This window comes from Rattus norvegicus, chromosome 1 (assembly GCF_036323735.1).
Source record: "Rattus norvegicus strain BN/NHsdMcwi chromosome 1, GRCr8, whole genome shotgun sequence".
In the NCBI taxonomy this organism is placed as follows: domain Eukaryota; kingdom Metazoa; phylum Chordata; class Mammalia; order Rodentia; family Muridae; genus Rattus; species Rattus norvegicus.
In genome coordinates, this window is record NC_086019.1 from 84,055,509 (window position 1) to 84,078,951 (window position 23,443).

At 38.0% G+C, this 23,443-nt stretch overlaps 1 protein-coding gene across 1 annotated transcript in view; it reads right to left on the reverse strand.

Moving 5' to 3' along the window:
• The window catches only part of Sult2a6 (sulfotransferase family 2A, dehydroepiandrosterone (DHEA)-preferring, member 6), a 51,124-nt gene that overhangs the window by 8,824 nt on the left and 18,857 nt on the right, over positions 1-23,443 (reverse strand). Inside the window, exon 4 of the mRNA NM_012695.3 lies at positions 4,190-4,284. Within this exon, the coding sequence (NP_036827.3) occupies positions 4,190-4,284 (95 nt within the window). The remainder of the gene's footprint in view (positions 1-4,189; positions 4,285-23,443) is intronic.

Genomic DNA, 23,443 nt, shown 5'->3' on the forward strand with positions numbered 1-23,443 from the left:
GCAGGTAAGACACACACACACCATTTATATATTGAGAAATACAGAGGATGTTGGTTTCTTCTCAGGGAGGAGAAAATATTAGAGATAGGTTCTCATAGAACCAAGGTTAAACTTAAACTTGCTTGGTAGAGGATAATGATAATGAATTTCAGACACTTGGGCCTCCATCTCCATAGTGCCATTATAAAATGTTTGTGCTGATAAACACACTAAGTATACTGAGATATTTTTAAAGACAGGCCTCAATATGGAGCTTTGTCTTATGCAGTGAATGTTTGTGTGGAGACCAGTACACCTCAAGCTCACAGAGATCAGTGGTCCATCTATCTGGCTTTTCCTTCCAAGTCCTGGCATTGAAAGTATGTACAACTGTATCTAACCTGCCCTGGGATGTTTACAGAAACTTACAGAAATACTGGTAGACAATGACCAAGGAAAATGGAAGAACATGCACAAAGACCTAGGAATAGTTTAATGTTTACACCAGATAATACTGTTTTCTTCGGCTAAGTGTAAACAATACAGCTTTAAAACAGTTTCAAAGAATGTTGTCAATATTAATTACTTGGGGTAATTCTGAGAGATTTTGTTTTGAGTAAGCATCTCAGGTTGAAGCTCACGTGGGCATCAAATTTAAGATTTTTTCTGCCTCAGATACCCAATTGTCACAATATCTGTGTATTAGTGCAATTGGTTTATTTGTGGGAGATAGGCATTACAAATAAAAACCTTTGAACATCAAATATTGTGCTTTTAATGGGGCCATGAAGATTTCTTGGCTTAAAACTTGTTTTTACATATTTACCACAGTTCCACTTAATATTTCATACAAAAGAAAGCAATCATGACAATAACTGAAAAGAACATTAAATGGTGAGAAAGGAGGCTAATGGGAATGTGCACTACTGTGTAGCAGACAGCTAGGTAGTGATCCTTCCTAAGGAAAACTTAATTTCACGATAATTAAATAAAAAATTCTACATATGGGAGAAAGACTGTAATGAAAGGTTTTTTTTTTACAGGTAGTCTTTCTGCTTCCTGGGATAGGACACTAAGAGCTCAAATTATTTTGGGATAATTTCATGTTTTCTTTTTTTGTTTAGTTGCACTTTAATTTTTATCAATATTTATTTTTCTCAATACTTTCAGTGAAGCAGGTGGGCTGACAGCAGACCTTCACTTTTCCCTATGCTTTTTTAGATCGCATGCCCAAGTCTCATCCTTAGTTCTGCATCAAAAACAAAAACAAAAACAAAAAAGACAAAATAAACAAAACAAAACAAACAAACAAACATACAAAATAGTGGCAATACTTCCCTTCTCTATTGTATTCAATGACCTTTCCCTTCTAAAATTACTCCCTTCACTCATTGCATTATTGCAGACCCCAAGTTCTGTACTCCTTGGGAACTAGTGGACCACTCTGGCTAGGGAAACTGGTAGGCTATCTGCAGATAAATCTTCACTTCTCCCAACATGTCTCGAGTCCAATACCCAGACACCTACTTATCTCTGCAGCAAAACACCAAATTTGCTGGGTGAATTGCTTTTCCCCAGGCCCCAACTCCAGTATGCTCTCCCAAAGAAGCTACACCCCATTATGAAGCAATGAGGTTACAACTTCATATCTTCATTTTCCCCTATATTCTTCAAATCCAATCTGTGATTCTCATCCACACCTCTTTATCAAATCTCCTTCTGTGGCCTTTCCTCACACTCTGACCCCATTTCCAGGAGACTGACTAAGCAGATCCTGGTGGAATACTTTGCTTTCCTCCCTCTTCTGGAGTTCCTCTATTGAGTCCAATACATATGCATTCCTAACTCTCAGGACCCACAACTCATGAACACATCTTATTTGGTACTGCAATTTAGTTTCTACAGTATATATAAATCTACCTAATTCTCTTAATAACCAGAGTGAAACACAAGCCAGGAAACAAAACTCCCACCAAATAAAGACCAGACCAGCTACCAGCACCTAAACACATTATCTTCCTAATCTAAGATGCCTGTCTTAGTCATGGTTTCTATTCCTGAAAAATATCATGACCATGAAGTAACTTGGAGAGGAAAAGGTTAATTCAGCTTACATTTCTTCGCTAAAGGAAGTCAGGAGTAGAACTCAAGCAGGCCAAGAAGCAGGGGATGATGCTGAGATCATGGAGGGATGCTATTATAGGCTTACTTCCCCTGGCTTGCTCACCTTGCTTTCCTATATAAACCAAGACTACCAGCCCAGGGATGGTTCCACCCACAAGGGTCCAGCACCATTAAACACTGATTGACAAATGCCACACAGCTGGATCTCATGGAGGTGTTTCCTCAAGGAAGACATTGAAATTTGTCATAATTCCAGCTTCTGTCATTTGACACACAAAAGCAGCCAGTATAATGCCTAAATACCAGTGAAAAACAATCAGTAATAAACAGGACAAATATATATCCACCAGAGGTCAGCAATCATAACATAGCATGTCCTGAATATTTCACCTTAGCTGAGACACAACGAAAAATCCTTAAAAGAAATTATACGTATGATAGTGGTCTTTTAAAAGGAAATTAATATCTTCCTTAAAGAATTCTATGAAACTACAAAGAAACAGTAGAAAAAACTGAATTGAACTGATTTCCCCCGGGTAGAAATAGAATCATTGCATGAAATCCAAACTGAAGGAAATCTCAAAAAGGAAATTTTTGGAACTCAGACAGGTATCTCAGAGGCAAGCTTCCCCAGTAAGTACAATAGCTAGAATAGAAAACTTTAGGTATTGAAGACATTATAGAAGAAAAGAACACATTGAAGAAAACATTAAAGTAAAATTAAATGCATTAAATTAAATATTATTATTAATATTAATGTTATAAATAATAAAATATTAAGCTCCTGGAACATAATATCCACAAAATCTGATCTCTATTAAGAAAAGACCAGATCTATGAATAATAGGAATAGAAGATGTAAAGGAAGCCCATGTCAAAGGCACAGCAAATATTTTCAACAAAATCATAGAAAAAATACTAACCTGAAGAAAGAGATGACTATCAACATTCATGAAGCATACAGAACACCATGTAGAATGGACCAGAAAATAAGTGCACAGATAACATAATAATCAAAACATTAAATGTACAGAAGAAATTATGAAGGCATGTTAAAGATCTAGGATGGAGGAATCAAGTGGGAAAGGGGAAGGGAGAGGGGGTTTTGAAAGGGGGGTAAAGGGAGATACAGGTAAAATTGTGAGACTGTTGAGAGGTAGAATTGAAACCTAAAACAGTGTAAACTTACTAAAAACTAGGCATATATGAAGGTGTTCAAAGTGAAATGACCACATAGTGGCTATCTCTTGTTCCAAAGAAAGAGAATGAATGATGAAAATTCCAGTACTAGGATTGGGTTACATCTAATTGAGCTGTTGGCTAAAGAGGGTTTCCATGAGGTTCCTGAGTGAGTGAATGAGTGGATCTAGGATCCTAGTGCTTTCAGTCAGATTCTCTTAGTTTTGTTGTTTTCACTGGTCTAATTTCTATGTCATAGTTTTTCTTTTATTACATGTCATTTCACTGGTAATTACATATCACTGCTATACATCATTGCAGGATGTCAGGACAGGACAATAAAAAGTGCAGGAATCCTGTGGCTGGAAATGATGCTGAGGAAATAGAGCATGCTGCTTGCTGGCTCCTTTACTATACTATGTACAGCCTGTTTTCTTAAAGAACCCAAGGATGACAGCTCTAATGAGGGGTGGGCCCTTACCCTTCAATCAATGATTATGAAATGCCTTACAGTATTGCATACAGCTGAACCTTATGGAGACATTTTCATAATTATAGTTCCCTCCTCTCAGGTTCCCCTCCTCTCAGGTTCTTCTACCCTGTGACACATTTACAGACAACTGTTCAACACATTTTTTTTATATTGGATTCTTTTATATGTTCTTTTCTTGATTTGGGAGGCTTGCTTTTGTACTAGAATTTTTGTGAAAAACTTTGAAGTGGGGTGGATAAGGAACCATAGATCATCTGGAAAGCCTCTGGGAGGCTACATTAACATTTAAAAGTTGTTTTAATTAATAAAAAATTGTAAAAGGCAAAACAAACAAAAAATCACACTTCTCGGTAACCTATTTCATTACTAGGGTCTAGTTCTTAACTGTGTGGTGCTTGTAAGACGGATGCTCACCTTTTTCATGTCTTCATAGTACAGTAACAAGAAGTTGTCTAATTCTCGCATAGACAGCCAGGCACGGATGTGCTCAAACCATGATCCATACGGAACTGTGTTCAGAAAGAAGTAATGTGTCAGTTATAAAGCCTTAACACTGGGTCTGCTTGACTTTCTTCACTTTTCTGAAAGCAGCAGCAAAAGTTTTCACTAAGAAAATCTAACTAGTCTGTATTAACAGCATTAAACATGATGTTTGAGGCAAATAGACATATAGAGAACTTGTAAATCAAGTTCATTAAAAATTTAACCACCACACATATAAATCTCTGGTGACATGAGGAGATATCCTACTGCCAATCTGAAAGGACAGGATACAGGAATCCAGAGGTGATTCCTGTAAGTTCATGCTTCCTGATGATGTACACTAGGAAAAGAGAAAGATTTGATGACACAGATGGGAAAATCATATGTTATACAGTGTTGGAAAGAAAGATTTAAATCAAAACAGTAACCTCATGGCTGAAATCTTATGGACTTATGAATCAAGGCTATATGACATCAATAATAATCACAGTAACAAAGTGAGTGAGGGGGAATAAGGTGTGTGTATGTGTGTGTGTGTGTGTGTGTGTGTGTGTGTGTGAGAGAGAGAGAGAGAGAGAGAGAGAGAGAGAGAGAGAGAGAGAGAGCTTATCATGTTTCAGTTTGGAATACAAGAGGCAGAGGAATTTAAACTGAATAACTCTAATCAGCATACCTATGTCTGCAACACCTTATGTGAGGTATCTTTTCCACTTCTTACTTTTCAATTTCCAGCCCCTGATTTTGTACATAACACTCTTATCCTGGATTGATCTCACATGCTACAATATGTATGTGCCAGGCTAGATGTACATAGTAGTGCAATAATGATAAAATTGTTATGGGGTAACTTAAACGATGTCTGATTAGATTTAAGGAATGAGCTTCCTGGTTGCTGCCGCTGCAGAGAGCTCGTGGGCAGCACCCCGCGAGCAAACTTGAGCCTCTGGACCACAGGTAAGACCAACTTTTCTGCTGCAAGAGACCTGCTTGGTGAACTCGGGACACACAGAGGCAGAATTCCTCTAGGACTGGGCACCTCCTGTGTTTACCGGGAGACCAACACCCGCGGATCCCGGCCCGCAGCAGCTCTCTGCTCCCAGACACCTTGGGAGAGAGACCCCACCGCCTGGTCAGGTGGGCACTCCTGAGGCTGCAGAGCAGAAGAGACCACCAACACTGCCCTCCCCTGCCCACATCCCTGGCCCAAGAGGAAACTATATAAGGCCTCTGGGTTCCCGTAGGGGAGGGCCCAGGAGCGGCAGGACCCCTGAGCCTGAGACACTGCCGGAACCTGAAGGAAACAGACTGGATAAACAGTTCTCTGCACCCAAATCCCCGTGGGAGGGAGAGCAAAACCTTCAGAGAGGCAGACACGCCTGGGAAACCAGAAGAGACTGCACTCTGCACACACATCTCGGACGCCAGAGAAAAACACCAAACGCCATCTGGAACTCTGGTACACGGAAGCTCCTGGAAACGGCGGTGCAGATCTTCCTGGTTGCTGCCGCCACAGAGAGCTCATGGGCAGCACCCCGCGAGCGAACATGAGCCACGGGACCACAGATAAGACCAACTTTTCTGCTGCAAGTGACCTGCCTGGTGAACTCAAGACACAGGCCCACATGAACAGCTGACGACCTGTAGAGAGGAAAAACTACACGCCCGAAAGCAGAACACTCTGTCCCCATAACAGGCTGAAAGAAAACAGGAAAACAGGTCTATAGCACTCCTGACACACAGGCTTAAGGGCAGTCTAGCCACTGTCAGAAATAGCAGAACAAGTAACACTAGATATAATCTGATGGCGAGAGGCAAGCACAGGAACCCAAGCAACAGAAACCAAGACTACATGACACCATCGGAGCCCAATTCTCCCATGAAAACAAACATGGAATATCCAAACACACCAGAAAAGCAAGATCTAGTTTCAAAATCATATTTGATCATGATGCTGGAGGACTTCAAGAAAGACGTGAAGAACTCCCTTAGAGAACAAGTAGAAGCCTAAAGAGAGGAATCGCAAAAATGCCTGAAAGAATTCCAGGAAAACATAAATAAACAAGGAGAAGCCCATAGAAAGGAGGCACAAAAATCCCTGAAAGAATTCCAGGAAAACACAATCAAACAGTTGAAGGAATTAAAAATGGAAATAGAAGCAATCAAGAAAGAACACATGGAAACAACCCTGGATATAGAAAACCAAAAGAAGAGACAAGGAGCTGTAGATACAAGCTTCACCAACAGAATACAAGAGATGGAAGAGAGAATCTCAGGAGCAGAAGATTCCATAGAAATCATTGACTCAACTGTCAAAGATAATGTAAAGCGGAAAAAGCTACTGGTCCTAAACATACAGGAAATCCAGGACTCAATGAGATGATCAAACCTAAGGATAATAGGTATAGAAGAGAGTGAAGACTCCCAGCTCAAAGGACCAGTAAATATCTTCAACAAAATCATAGAAGAAAACTTCCCTAACCTAAAAAAAGAGATACCCATAGGCATACAAGAAGCCTACAGAACTCCAAATAGATTGGACCAGAAAAGAAAAACCTCCCGTCACATAATTGTCAAAACACCAAACGCACAAAATAAAGAAAGAATATTAAAAGCAGTAAGGAAAAAAGGTCAAGTAACATATTAAGGCAGACCTATCAGAATCACACCAGACTTTTCGCCAGAAACTATGAAGGCCAGAAGATCCTGGACTGATGTCATACAGACACTAAGAGAACACAAATGCCTGCCCAGGTTACTGTATCCTCCAAAACTCTCAATTAACATAGATGGAGAAACCAAGATATTCCATGACAAAACCAAATTTACACAATATCTTTCTACAAATCCAGCACTACAAAGGATAATAAATGGTAAAGCCCAACATAAGGAGGCAAGCTATACCCTAGAAGAAGCAAGAAACTAATCGTCTTGGCAACAAAACAAAGAGAATGAAATCACACAAACATAGCCTCACATCCAAATATGAATATAAAGGGAAGCAATAATCACTATTCCTTAATATCTCTCAACATCAATGGCCTCAACTCCCCAATAAAAAGACATAGATTAACAAACTGGATACGCAACAAGGACCCTGCATTCTGCTGCCTACAGGAAACACACCTCAGAGACAAAGACAGACACTACCTCAGAGTGAAAGGCTGGAAAACAATTTTCCAAGCAAATGGTCAGAAGAAGCAAGCTGGAGTAGCCATTCTAATATCAAATAAAATCAATTTTCAACTAAAAGTCATCAAAAAAGATAAGGAAGGACACTTCATGTTCATCAAAGGAAAAATCCACCAAGATGAACTCTCAATCCTAAATATCTATGCCCCAAATACAAGGGCACCTACATATGTAAAAGAAACCTTACTAAAGCTCAAACCACACATTGCACCTCAAACAATAATAGTATGAGATTGCAACACCCCACTCTCATCAATGGACAGATCATGGAAACAGAAATTAAACAGAGATGTAGACAGACTAAGAGAAGTCATGAGCCAAATGGACTTAATGGATATTTATAGAACTTTCTATCCTAAAGCAAAAGGATATAACTTTTTCTCAGCTCCTCATGGTACTTTCTCCAAAATAACCATATAATTGGTCAAAAAACGGGCCTCAACAGGTACAGAAAGATAGAAATAATCCCACGCGTGTTATCAGACCACCAAGGCCTAAAACTGGTCTTCAATAACAATAAGGGAAGAATGCCCACATACACGTGGAAATTGAACAATGCTCTACTCAATGATAACCTGGTCAAGGAAGAAATACAGAAAGACATTAAAAACTTTTTAGAATTTAATGAAAATGAAGGTACAACATACCCAAACTTATGGGACACAATGAAAGCTGTGCTAAGAGGAAAACTCATAGCGATGAGTGCCTGCAGAAAGAAACAGGAAAGAGCATATGTCAGCAGCTTGACAGCACACCTAAAAGCTCTAGAGCAAAAAGAAGCAAAGACACCCAGGAGGAATAGAAGGCAGGCGATAATCAAACTCAGAGCTGAAATCAACCAAGTAGAAACAAACAGGACCATAGAAAATATCAAGAGAACCAAAAGTTGGTTCTTTGAGAAAATCAACAAGATAGATAAACCCTTAGCCAGACTAACGAGAGGACAGAGAGATTAACAAAATTAACAAAATCAGAAATGAAAAGGGAGACATAACAACAGATTCAGAGGAAATTCAAAAAATCATCAGATCTTACTATAAAAACCTATATTCAACAAAACTTGAAAATCTGCAGGAAATGGAAAATTTCCTAGACAGATACCAGGTACCGAAGTTAAATCAGGAACAGATAAACCAGTTAAACAACCCCATAACTCCTAAGGATATAGAAGCAGTCATTAAAGGTCTACCAACGAAAAAGAGCCCAGGACCAGACGTGTTTAGTGCAGAATTCTATCAAACCTTCATAGAAGACCTCATACCAATATTATCGAAACTATTCCACAAAATTGAAACAGATGGATCACTACCGAATCCCTTCTATGAAGCCACAATTACTCTTATACCTAAACCACACAAGGACCCAACAAAGAAAGAGAAGTTCAGATCAATTTCCCTTATGAATATCGACGCAAAAATACTCAATAAAATTCTGGCAAACCGAATCCAAGAGCACATCAAAACAATCATCCACCATGATCAAGTAGGCTTCATCCCAGGCATGCAGGGATGGTTTAATATACGGAAAACCATCAACGTGATCCATTATATAAACAAACTGAAAGAAGAAAACCACATGATCATTTCATTAGATGCTGAGAAAGCATTTGACAAAATTCAACACCCCTTCATGATAAAAGTCCTGGAAAGTATAAGAATTCAAGGCCCATACCAAAACATAGTAAAAGCCATATACAGCAAACCAGTTGCTAGCATTAAACTAAATGGCGAAAAATTTGAAGCAATCCCACTAAAATCAGGGACTAGACAAGGCTGCCCACTCTCTCCCTACTTATTCAATATAGTTCTTGAAGTTCTAGCCAGAGCAATCAGACAACAAAAGGAGGTCAAGGGGATACAGATCGGAAAAGAAGAGGTCAAAATATCACTATTTTCAGATGATATGATAGTATATTTAAGTGATCCCAAAAGTTCCACCAGAGAACTACTAAAGCTGATAGACAACTTCAGCAAATTGGCTGGGTATAAAATTAACTCAAATAAATCAGTAGCCTTCCTCTACACAAAAGAGAAACAAGCCGAGAAAGAAATTAGGGAAACGACACCCTTCATAATAGACCCAAATAATATAAAGTACCTCGGTGTGACTTTAACCAAGCAAGTAAAAGATATGTACAATAAGAACTTCAAGACACTGAAGAAGAAATTGAAGAAGACCTCAGAAGATGGAAAGATCTCCCATGCTCATGGATTGGCAGGATTAATATAGTAAAAATGGTCATTTTACCAAAAGCAATCTACAGATTCAATGCAATCCCCATCAAAATACCAATCCAATTCTTCAAAGAGTTAGACAGAACAATTTGCAAATTCATCTGGAATAACAAAAAATCCAGGATTGCTAAAACTATCCTCAACAATAAAAGGACTTCAGGGGGAATCACTATCCCTGATCTCAAGCAGTATTACAAAGCAATAGTGATAAAAACTGCATGGTATTGGTACAGAGACAGACAGATAGACCTATGGAATAGAATTGAAGACCAAGAAATGAACCCACACACCTATGGTCACTTGATTTTTGACATAGGAGCCAAAACCATCCAATGGAAAAAAGATAGCATTTTCACCAAATGGTGCTGGTTCGACTGGAGGTCAACATGTAGAAGAATGCAGATCGATCCATGCTTATCACCCTGTAGAAAGCTTAAGTCCAAGTGGATCAAGGACCTCCACATCAAACCAGACACACTCAAACTCAAAGAAGAAAAACTAGGGAAGCATCTGGAACACATGGGCACTGGAAAAAATTTCCTGAACAAAACACCAATGGCTTATGCTCTAAGATCAAGAATCGACAAATGGGATCTCATAAAACTGCAAAGCTTCTGTAAGGCAAAGGACACTGTGGTTAGGAGAAAATGGCAACCAACAGATTGGGAAAAGATCTTTACCAATCCTACAACAGATAGAGGCCTTATATCCAAAATATACAAAGAACTCAAGAAGTTAGACCGCAGGGAGACAAATATACCTATTAAAAAATGGGGTTCAGAGCTAAACAAAGAATTCACAGCTGAGGAATGCCAAATGGCTGAGAAACACCTAAAGAAATGTTCAACATCTTTAGTCATAAGGGAAATGCAAATCAAAACAACCCTGAGATTCCACCTCACACCAGTGAGAATGGCTAAGATCAAAAACTCAGGTGACAGCAGATGCTGGCAAGGATGCGGAGAAAGAGGAACACTCCTCCATTGTTGGTGGGATTGCAGACTGGTACAACCATTCTGGAAATCAGTCTGGAGGTTCCTCAGAAAATTGGACATTGAACTGCCTGAAGATCCAGCTATACCTCTCTTGGGCATATACCCAAAAGATGCCCCAACATATTAAAAGGACACGTGCTCCACTATGTTCATCGCAGCCTTATTTATAATAGCCAGAAGCTGGAAAGAACCCAGATGCCCTTCAACAGAGGAATGGATACAGAAAATGTGGTACATCTACAAAATGGAATATTACTCAGCTATCAAAAACAACGAGTTTATGAAATTCGTAGGCAAATGGTTGGAACTGGAAAGTATCATCCTGAGTGAGCTAACCCAATCACAGAAAGATATACATGGTATGCACTCACTGATAAGTGGCTATTAGCCCAAATGCTTGAATTACCCTAGATTCCTAGAACAAATGAAACTCAAGACGGATGATCAACCCATTCAGAGCCTGCCCCACATGTGGCCCATACATATACAGCCACCCAATTAGACAAGATGGATGAAGCAAAGAAGTGCAGGCCGACAGGAGCCGGATGTAGATCGCTCCTGAGAGACACAGCCAGAATACAGCAACTACAGAGGCGAATGCCAGCAACAAACCACTCAACTGAGAATAGGACCCCCATTGAAGGAATCAGAGAAAGAACTGGAAGAGCTTGAAGCGGCTCGAGACCCCATATGTACAACAATGCCAAGCAACCAGAGCTTCCAGGGACTAAGCCACTACCTAAAGACTATACATGGAATGACCCTGGACTCTGACCTTATAGGTAGCAATGAATATCCTAGTAAGAGCACCAGTGGAAGGGGAAGCCCTGGGTCTTGCTAAGACTGAACCCCCAGTGAACTTGACTGTTGGAGGGATGGTGGCAATGGGGGGAGGGTTGGGAGGGGAACACCCATAAGGAAGGGGAGGGGGGAGGGGATGTTTGCCCGGAAACCGGGAAAGGGAATAAAACTCGAAATGTATATAACAAATACTCAAGTTAATAATAATAAAAAAAAAAGATTTAAGGAATGATACTGGAGGAGGGTGCAAAACTCATGCCTGGTACTATAAACCTGGTCATAACTCCATGACTGGAGAGATCAGAGTTCTAAAGTAGGGTTCCTACTGTCATTTTACTAAACCGTCATATTGTCATCTATCTTCTAAATATTTGTATTTATACAAATATGGATTTGTGCTGTTCCTTACCTTTTTTAGAGATTAAATTTTTCAGCTGACATTAATTAATGCAGAGACTATTAAGTGATCAAAATCTACAGCATAATTGTGAGTGCTCAGTCACTGATATGATTTTTATTATCCCCTACTCAAGGCTTAGGAAATATTATGGAACAGGAAGTAGAAAGCAAAATCTATAGAATGGAGTGGAGTGCTATGAAATTATCCACTGTGTATATTTTCCTCTGAACATGAGTTGGCTGTTATGCTAATGTTTTCATATCATCAATTGTTGCCTATTTAAAAAACTGCATAACATAAAACCTGACAGTATTCCAGGATGTATGGGGAAGGGTGTCCTGAGATCCCATTCCTGATTAAAGATCTATTTGCAGTTTATGACTGCTGGATGAGAACACCATTTTGGTGTTGGACCACTCTTAGGTTTCTCCTGACCACATGGATAGCTCTACATTATTTGAGCAACACAAATTAGACTCAGTGTGTTTTATTTTTTGAAAAAAAGCTTAAGTTGTGGTATAGACATATTGAGGAATATATAACATCCTGGAGTGCATCCTCGGCAAATTTAGTAGAACATGATACATTATAATTTTTTTCAAATTTTTAAAGAATAAAGATATGTAAAAAACATAAATTTATGAAAATAAATCAAGAAAAAGAAAGACTTCAGAAGATCTAATACTTTTTTAACTGAATTCTAACAGCAAGTAATTCAGGAAAAAGGAGCCAACATTTGATGCTAATTCACTTTACTTCTAAAGGAAACTGGTTCTAATATTTTAGACCTATGGATTCCAAGAATGAACTTTTAAAAAAATTCTTCAGAAACCAACTCATAATGAGTTTTCATTATAGTTTAGTTAATCTCTTATTCACCATCGGAAAAGTTTAACCATGTATGAACAGTGATTAATTTAAAGAATTTAAATTAATTTAATTTAATTCAACAATTTAATTAATTGAAAGTGATTAATTTAGCTCTTAAAGGTACAAACAATAAGATACTTTGGAGTGGTGAGCACTAAATGGGGCTTCTATGTTAAACGTTTTTCTCCATGCTTCAGGGGCCATCTTGAATGAGAATGAGGCATACTCTAGAGGAAGAGGTGGTAGATGAATTTACTAAACCAGTGTTTCATGAATACTTCATGGTGGTTGGACATACGAACTCAGCAATTCTGGCATTGTGTGCATGATCTGTACAAACTTAAGCCAGACTGAGTCCCAGCATGAAGCAAAAGGCTGGTCATGATGTGCCACCTTTGAGGAACTACTAGTGATTGATAGATACGTGAAGAAAGTCAGTTCACTTTATGAGAGTTTATTCAACTCCACTTGATATTCATACATCCAAAACCATATAGGCAACATTAATTGGAATGGATGATTTTAAAATGATAGGACGTGAGAGATGGCTCAGGAGTTAAGAGCGCTTGTTCCTCCCACAGAATATCTTGGTTCAGTCCCTACTACCAACATTGTGACTTACTATCTTCTGTAACTTCATTTTTAGAGGATCTAATGTAGTCCTGCCCACTCTGGGTAATGCACACATTGTGGTTCACATATACACATGCAGACAAAAGGTGCCTAGACATAATATAAAAATAAATCTTTAAAGAATGAGTACACAAAGTTGGATGCTTATGGAATGAGAGGAGGAAAAGGGAGGAATCTTGGAAGGAAGTGAATTTGATAAAAAATACATGTATGGAATTAAAAAAGAGTTAAACTATATATTTAAAGACATTTTAGACAAAGACAGATCATAGAGACACTGAGAGAACTCAAAGAATATGATTCTTTTAACCAATTGGAAGGAAGGTCAATGAAAGGCATGCCTTATTTTACAATTATGTATCTGGGGATTCAGAGAAAATGGAATGCCCTGGAAATTTGAAGTCATTGAAATTATGTATAAAAATTTATTTTAATTTTTATGCTTGTGTATGCTTATGAATTGTCATGTGAGATTGCATGTATCTGTGGATTACTTGCATAGGAGAGAAGAGAATGTCAATTGCTCTGAAGCTGGAGTTATAGAAAGCTATGACTCACTCGGAGTGTGAGGACTTGGAAACAGACTCCACTCCCCTAAATAAGCAGCAAGTACTATTGGTGACTGATTCATCTCTTTAGTCACTAATGATATCATTTTCAAGAGAAAGATATAAGAGCAATTTTATTGAACAATGAAAAGTAGAAATTAGCACAAATACAAGAATTGTAAATGAAATGAAATAGACTTTGAAAAGGAATGGTGGAATTGTTTTATGGCTCAATGTATTGATGTACTTATCATATAAGCCTCCTGATCAGATCTCAGTCTCTGTAACCTGCATAAATTAGAAGGAAATTATTGACTTCACAAAGCTGTTATTGGATTCTCATTGATGTTCTGTGACATGTATGTATCCACACAGACACTATGCACACATATACCCCATATAATAATAAAGGAAATATCTTTAAAGGAAATGATAAGAAGGCAACTGTACACAATCTATAAATATCCTGGAAGGCTGTCTTAATGAGGAATCATGTAGATAACATTAGCCTGTGGGTATGCCTTTAAAATCTTGTCCTAGTTGTTAATTGATGATGTAGAAGGATGTGATACATTGTGTACACCAAGTTTCCTTACTGAGGGGGATCCTGTAATGTATAATGGAGGGAAAATCTAGGTGAATGCAAAAAAACCAATGGCCTACATTTATATTCTCTCCCTGCTCATGACTTTGTAAACAAAGAAATTACATTGAACTCAGTAAGAAAGAATCACTAAGCCAAATATAAAGAAAGGCCTCTCAGAATAACAGATTCATCAACTACATTTTTAAAGGTAGGAAGGCTGGAAATCTGTATTTCAAGTTCTAAAAAGACAATCACTAAAAGTAATAATATCATGCCTAACAGTGTTGTCTATCATAACTAAAGGAGAAATAAAAAAATTATGTTATAAAATATGTGAAATCTATTAATGGCTACCTCATCTGTTCTAAAATCTAAATGTGAGAAAAACAATTGTATATGTAAAACCACAACAGCATGAGTTAATTTCTCCAGTCCACTTGACACATCCCAGCCTGTCACCTTAGATTCGCAATTAAGCCTCCATTATATTGGCATGTGTCTGTGTATTTGATTGATTATCTTGATTGATCATTGAGGTGTTATGGACCACAACATAAATTTATGGACCTGGTCTGTATGAGAAAACTAACTGAGAGTGAGACACTGAGTAAATTAGTATGCAGATTTGTTAACTGCTTTCACTTCAGTTCCTTCTCAAGATACTGCCCTGATTTCACCAGTAAGTAGATGTTTGACCTGAAAGTGTAAGTCAGATAACCACTTTCTGCTCCTCAGTTTCTTCTGGTAACAGTATTTTATCAGGGAAACTAAAAACCAAACTAGACCAATAGTTGAACAAGACATAAAAGAACAGCTTCAGCAAATTGACAAAATAATCAAAATCAAAGGAATTAATGGATATCATACTACTCAGCTATTAAGCAAATGACTTCATGAAATTCTTAAGAAAATGGATGGAACTAGAAAATATCATACTGAGTGAGGTAACACAATCACACAAAAAAAACCACACACTGACACATGGTATGGACTCACAGATATTAGTCCAAAAGCTCAGATAGCCCAAGGTACAATAGACAGACCACATGAAGCTCAAGAAGAAAGACATCAGTGGTCTCAACTCTCCAATAAAAAGACATAGATTAACAAACTGGATACACAGTGAGGACTCTGCATTCTGCTACACACAGGAAACACACCCCAGAGACAAAGACAGATACTACTATGGAGTGAAAGGCTGGAAAACAACTTTCCAAGCAAATCGTCTGAAGGAGCAAGCTGGAGTAGCAATTCTAATAGCGAACAAAATCAATTTTCAAACAAAAGTCATCAAAAAATATAAGGAAGGCCACGTCATATTCATCAAAGGAAAAATTCACCAGGATGAACTCTCAATCCTAAATATCTATGCTCCAAATACAAGGGCACCGGCATATATAAAAGAAACCTTACTTGATGCTGATAAAGCATTTGACAAAATTCAACACCCTTACATGATAAAAGTCCTGGAAAGAACAGGAATTCCAGGTCCATATCTAAACATAGTAAAAGCAATATACAGCAAACCGGTAGCTAACATCAAACTAAATGGAGAGAAACTTGAAGCAATTCCACTAAAACCAGTGACTAGACAAGGCTGCCCACTCTCTCGCTACTTATTTGAACTCCAAGCCAGAGCAATCAGACAGCAAAAGGAGGACAAAAGGATACAAATCAGAAGGGAAAAAATCAAAATATAACTATTTGCAGATGATGTGATAGTGTACTTAAGCGACCCCAAAAGTTCCACCAGAGAACACTTAACCTGCTAAACAACTTCAGCAAATGTTGCGGTATAAAATTTACTCAAACAAATCAGTAGCCTTTCGCTTTTCAAAGGGAAAACAGGCTGAGAAAGAAATTAAGGAAATGACACCATTTACAATAGTCCCAAATAATATAAAATTATCTTGGTGTGACTTTAACCAAGCAACTGAAAGATCGTAATGACAAGAACTTCAAATCTCTGAAGAAAGAAATTGAGGAAAATCTCAGAAGACGAAAAGATCTCCCATGCTCATGGATTGTCAGGATTAATATAGTAAAGATGGCCATTTTGCCAAAAGCAATCTACAGATTCAGTGCAATCCCCATCAAAATTCCTACTCAATTCTTTATAGAGATAGAATGAGCAATTTGCAAGTTCATTTGGAATAACAAAAAACCCAGAATAATGAAAAATATACTTAACAATAAAAGAACTTCTGGGGGAATCACCATCCCTCACTTCAAGCAGTATTACAGAGCAATAGTCATAAATATTGTATGGTATTGGTACAGAGACAGGCTGGTAGATCAGTGGAACAGAATTGGAGACCCATAAATGAACCCACATTGATCTTTGACAAAGATGCTAAAACCATTCAATGGCAGAAAGAAAGCATTTTCAACAAATGGTGCTGGTTCAATTGGAGGTCAGAATGTACAAGACTGCAAATTGATCCATTCTTATCACCATGTACAAAACTTAAGTCCAAGTGGATCAATGACCATCACATCAAACCAGTTACACTCAAAGTAATAGAAGCAAAAGTGGGGAACAGTCTTGAATACTTGAGCACTGGGGGAAATTTCCTGAACAAAACTCCAATGGCTCATGCTTTAAGATCAAGAATCAACAAATGAGAATTCATAAAACTGCAGGACTTTTGTTAAGTAAAAGACACTGTAATTAGGACAAAACAGCAACCAACAGGTTGGGAAAAGTTATTTACCAATACTACATTTGATGGAGGGCTATTATTCAAAATATACAGAGAACTCAAGAAGTTAGACTCCAGAGAGCCAAATAATCCTATTTAAAAATGGGGTACAGAGCTGAATGAAGCATTCTCAACTGAGGATTACCAATGGCCAAAAAGCACCAAAGGAAATGTTCAGGATCCTTAGTTGTCAGGGAAATGCAAATCAAAACAACACTGAGATTCCACCTCACAACAGTCATCATGGCTAAGATGAAAAACTCAGGTGACAGCAGATGCTGGTGAGGATGTGGAGAAAGAGGAACACTCCTCCATTGTTGGTGGGATTGCAACCTGGTACAACCACTATGGATATCAGACTGGAGGTTCCTTAGAAAATTGGACATTACACTACTTGAGGTCCCAGCTATACCTCTTTTGGGCATATACCCAAAAGATGCTCTAACATACAACAAAGACACATGCCCCACTGTGCTCATAGCAGCCTTATTTATAATACCCAGAAGCTGGAAAGAACCCAGATGCCCTTCAACAGAGGAATGGATTCAAAAAATGTTGTACATATACACAATGGAGTACTTCTGAGCTTCATGAAATACAGTGACTTCATGAAATTCATAGGCAAGTAGAATGAACTAGAAAATATCTTCCTGAGTGAGGTTACTGAATCACAGAAAAACACACTTGGTATGAACTCACTGATAATTGGATATTAGACAAAAAGCTCAAATTACCCAAGATGAAATCCACAGTCCACAGGAAGCTAAAGAAGGAGGATGAGCAAAATGAGGATGTTCCCACTCCTTCTTAAAAGGAGGGAAAATATCCATAGGAGGTGATGTGGAAGCAAAGTCTAGAGCAGTGACTCAAGGAATGGCCATTCAGAGCCTGACCCACATGTGGTCCATATATATACAGCCACCAAATCTAGATAAGTTTGATGAAGCTAAATATGCATGCTGAAAGGAACTGGGTAGAGATCTCTCCTGAGAGACACATCCAGAGCCTGTCCAAAACAGAAGTCAATGCTAGCAGCAAACCACCGAACTGAGAATAGGACCCCCTTGGGGGGAATTAGAGGAAGTATTGAAAGTGGTGAAGCAGCTTGCATCAGCTTGTTCTTTTTATGGTGATAAAAAGAACACCGGCAACCAACCAGAGATTCCAGGGACTAAACCACTACTGAAAGACTATACATGGACTGACCCAGGGCTCCAACTGTATATGTAGCAGAGAATAACCTTGTTGGGGCACCAGTGGAAGGGAAAGTCCTTGGTCTTGTCAAGGTTGGACCCCGGGCAGGGGAACATGGGGGACAATTAGGGGGATATTTAGGGGGAATATGCATACGGGGAGGGGGGAGGGGAGGGAATGGGCACTTATGGACAGGAAACTGGGATGGGGAATAACCTTTGAAATGTAAGTAAAAAATATATCTAATAAAAAATTTAAACAAAAAAAGACAGATGCCCATAAACAAACAAGAAGCCTTCAGAACTCAAAATAGTATGGACCAGAAATGAAATTCTTCTCATCACAAAATAGTTAAAACACCAAAGGCACAAAACAAAGAAAGAATATTAAAAGCATTTCAGGAAAAATGTCAAGTAATTTACCTAATTAGACCTATCAGACTCATATCAAACTTCTCACCAGAGAACATAAATGTTATAAGATCCAGTACAGAAGTCATAGAGACCCTAGGAGAACACAAATGTCAGCCTAGGCTTGTATATCCGGCAAAATTCTCCATTAACATGAATGGAGAAACCAAAATACTCCATGACAAAAGCAAATTTCTACAAAATCTTTCTACAAATCCAGCCCTACAAAGGATAATAGATGGAAAACTCCAACACAAGGAAGGAAACCACACCCTAGTAAAAGCAAAAAAGTAATCTCCTTACAAAAAATCCAAAAGACAAGAGACACACAAACAAAATTCCACCTAAAACAAGAACAAGAACAAAAACAAAAACAAAAATAACAGAAAACAGCAATGATAATTACTTAATATCTCTTAACATCAATCAACTACATTCCCCAATTAAAAAACATAGACTAAGAGACCGGATATGTAAAGAGGACCCAGCATTTTGCTGTGTACGGGAAACACACCTCGGTAAGAAAGACGGGCACTACCTCAAAGGAAAAGGCTGGAAAACAAATTTCCCTGCAAATGGTCCAAAGGAAATAGACAGAGTGGACATTCTAATATTGAATAAAAATCAGCTATCAACCAAATGTTAGCAGAGAACATGAGGAAGGACACTTCATATTCATCAAAGGAAAAATTCACCAAGATGTAGTCTCAAACCTGAATTATTAAACTACAAATGCAAGGACATCTACATTCATAAGTGAAAGCTTACTGAATCTCAAAACACTCATTGTACCTCGCACAATAATAGTAGGAGATTTCAATGCCCCACTCTCATCAATGGACAGATCATAGAAACAGAAAATAAACACAGACACAGTGAAACTAACAGAAGTTACAAACCAAATGGATTTAACAGATATTTATAGAATATTTCATCCTAGATCCAAACAATATACCTTTTTCTCAGCACCTCATATAACCTTCTCCAACATTGACCATATAATTGGTCAAAAAACAGGACTAAACAGACAGAAATAGATTTCAATAATCCCACTGCAGGGAAATGTCGGATGGTTTCGAATTGGGGTAGTTAGTGAAGAGGAACACCCTCATAGAGGAAGGGGTGGGGATGGATAGAGGTTTATGTCCAGCAAACCAGGAAAGTGAATAACATTTGAAATGTAAATTAAAAATAGCCAGTAAAAAGAAAGAATACTGGGAATAGGTTGGATTATGCTTTCCTGTTGGATTATTCCATCAGAATAGTAGGCAGTCTGCTATTAGGTTGTCCGTGGGATGATATATTCTTGGGAGAGTATTAGGCAGCAGAGACACTGGGCTGCCACAGAATTAGGATGTATATTTCTGGCATGGTAAAGCCTGCCTTGGGAGATAGATGGGTAGGGAGATTGTTGACAGGATCAGAGAGAGGCCTTCAGCAGTGTTTTATGGGATGGAGCAGAGCGGGGGAGATGCTTTGCTGTCTGAGATTAATATATCTATCAGATATCTTGGGGCACTGCAGTGCTAGATCTAGTGGGGCTAAAAGGCAGCATTTTATTTTTTTAATTTCATAGCAATATATGGCACCCAATGCTTATATTATTACTCTGGGAGAGAGTGCAAGATGGTGAACAAACCTGCTAGACAAGATTCCACTAGTAATCCTAAGAGTTGAGAGAAAGTTTTGTTTTCTACATAAGAGAAGACCAGCACCATGTCTAGTCATGTGATGTCTCAATCAAGGGGATTTAAACATAGAAACAGAAACAAGCAGGGCTAGCAGGGTGTAGGTCTCCTGCTTTATAATAAGTAGTTACAGCTCAGAGAGTTCGAGATAAAAGCTACTTTTTAAAGAAAGTCTTTCAGCATACTCATATACCTTCTAATGTCTCTCCTCAGGAATTTTGGGTTGAAATCCTAGTTAGACAAGCTATGTCTTAATGACAGGTATTATTAGAATGTGATTCAGTTTGTTTTAAGGAGAGTACAGAGATTACCCAAATCTCATTGGGATTTTCATCTGGAGTTCTGATGTTAAATAGGGAAAAATTAGTCACTGACTTCAAATAGAGAATTGTGATATTTAAAAGGTATGAGGGTTAAATAAAAATCTGAGGCTCCAGGTAGAGAGCTTGAGAGATCGATATATTTGGGGCAAATGTTCTGGTGTAATAACTTGATTATTGATATGGGAATTGATTGAAGGTGTTTAATTTGTTTTATGAATTATGGCACTAAAGGCCATATGACTCGTTGATGCCAACTAACGAAGGTTTGTGGTTATTCTTGATACTTACCACAACAGATTCTCTTAACATGTACTCCATATGAATTTTGGGATAATTTCCTAATGTGACAGATTACAAAAAAAAAAAAACTATCAGGCTCATACACTATTGTTTACTTTACTTCCTTTAAAAAAATCTTTATTCTTCATAATGGGTGTGACTTTGAGTTTTGTGGTTATATTATTACTCTGGAAGAGAGTGAAAGATACATACTTTCCTGGAATCGACTAAGGAGCACAGTAATCTGGGGGAACAGTTTTGGTTTTGTGTTTTTAAAAAGTGTGATTGGGCTCCGGAAACCTAACACAGCCATAACGATCAGATTTGAGAGAGGGAGCCATCATGAAAAACTAGATGCAAGAGAATCAAACAAAAGATATTCTTTTCTAAACTTCTGTCTTGAGAATTATCTTTTACAGTGTGTACCTACTTGGATTCCTGGTCTCAAGGACTTTCACATTCATCCAGTTAAGACACACATCTGATTACAACATTTGCTTAGTTCTTCCTACCACCTACCCATAAGGATATCTCAATGCCAATGTACAGCAAATTATTGAAGAGTCATTGCTCCAATTCCCTGGAATTTTTGGGAGCTGAAAGAGGTTATTCTAAAGTTGTTTTATGAGGAATTTAGAAATAGTTGTAATTTAACAAGGAGGAATTAGCTAGTTTGAGTTGTACAGTCATACTCTCATTTAATAACTAAGTTAAAATCCTATCTTTGCTTTGCTATAGAATTTATTAGTTAAAAAATTTTAAAAGTAAAAGGTTTAGAGCCAGTCCTTCTATTGATGCCATTACAAACTTCTGAATTGATTCCACATGTGAGATATGGGCCGAGGAGCAAATTCATGGCTCTAAGTATTTTAGAATACATTGAAGATAATAAGATAATTAACGGAAAACATTCCAGATTACATTATATAGATAGATGTTTTTCGAAAATGTCAGAAATCCACAAAATATGAGATTTAAAGTTATTCATCTTTTGTTGAGACATATTTTCCCCTAAGATTTGTCCTTTGGCAGATTTAATGAAGAAATTGAGCATCTCAACCTCCAGGTGAGACAAGGCTTTGTGGCTAGGCAACCACTGGACAGAAACCGTCTGTTTTATCTGCAGACTAATACAGTCCAAAATGGGACACCTTATGCAGAATAGCTGGTGACTGATAATCTCTACCAAGCTACAATTGTCAGCCCTTCGAAGTTTCTGCATGTCAAGAGTCTGTCAGTTGTTTTTCGGCCAGAGGCTGAAGACTTGCATTCACGTATTGCTTACAGAGGACTGTGCTAGTGGAGTTTTGTCTCTACAACCTCTCAGTTCTAGAAGCCATTTTAGGCTTACTATGTCTGTAGATATTTGGTCATTCTCAGATTTCTGACAGGGTTGAAGATGGATTAAAGTCTCATAGTTTATCAGGCTATTTAACTCTGAAAATACATATTTTATTAGAAAGTTATCAGATAGTATACAAACTAGCCAGGATAGATTTTGAGCCTCTCTTTAGATGTAATCATAACTAAATGTTCTGTTTAACTGACACAGTGTTGAACTCGGTATTAGATATATTTTATGCTTTTAATTACAAAACAATAATACTTGTACTCAGCTTATATTTGAGAGAAGGAGTTTTTTTTTTTAATTAGACAAGAAGGGTGAAATGTAGTATGATGTCATTACACAGGTGAAGGTAAGTACAAGATTGAATGAGGCCTGTCATTGGATGAGAAGGAAGGATGAACGGGAGAAAGTTTGAGGGAAGAAGAGGAGACTGGAATGGGAAGGTCGAAAACAACCAAGAAACATGGAAGCAGATGTTAAGATTCCACTCTTTACTTTTACAAGTTGTTATGAATGTTCTTAAGGGATGGATATGTATAGCGATTTGCATGTTTAAGTGGGCAACTATATCTTATTAATTGGATCAGAGGTTACTGTATTGTCTGTTCTTTCTTGTGGTGATTTGAGTTTGGGAAAGTGTCTGGCAACAGAGACACTGGACTGCCACACAGTTGGGATGCATATTTCTGGCATGATGAAGCCTGCCTTGGGAACTAGATGGGTAGAGATATTATTGACAGGCTCAGATAAAGGACTTTGGAAGTGTGTAATGGGATGGAGCAGAGCAGGTAGATGGTTTCCTGACTGAGATTATGATATCTATCTGATATTTTGGGACACTGCAGTGCTTGACCTAGTCAACGTAAAAGACAGTATTTGATTTTACATAATTTTACAGCAACAGTTGTCCTCAACAATTACTCAGTCTTGGACACTGTGACCTATACTTCAGCCAGCCTTGCAAGACATGCTCACTGATCAATAA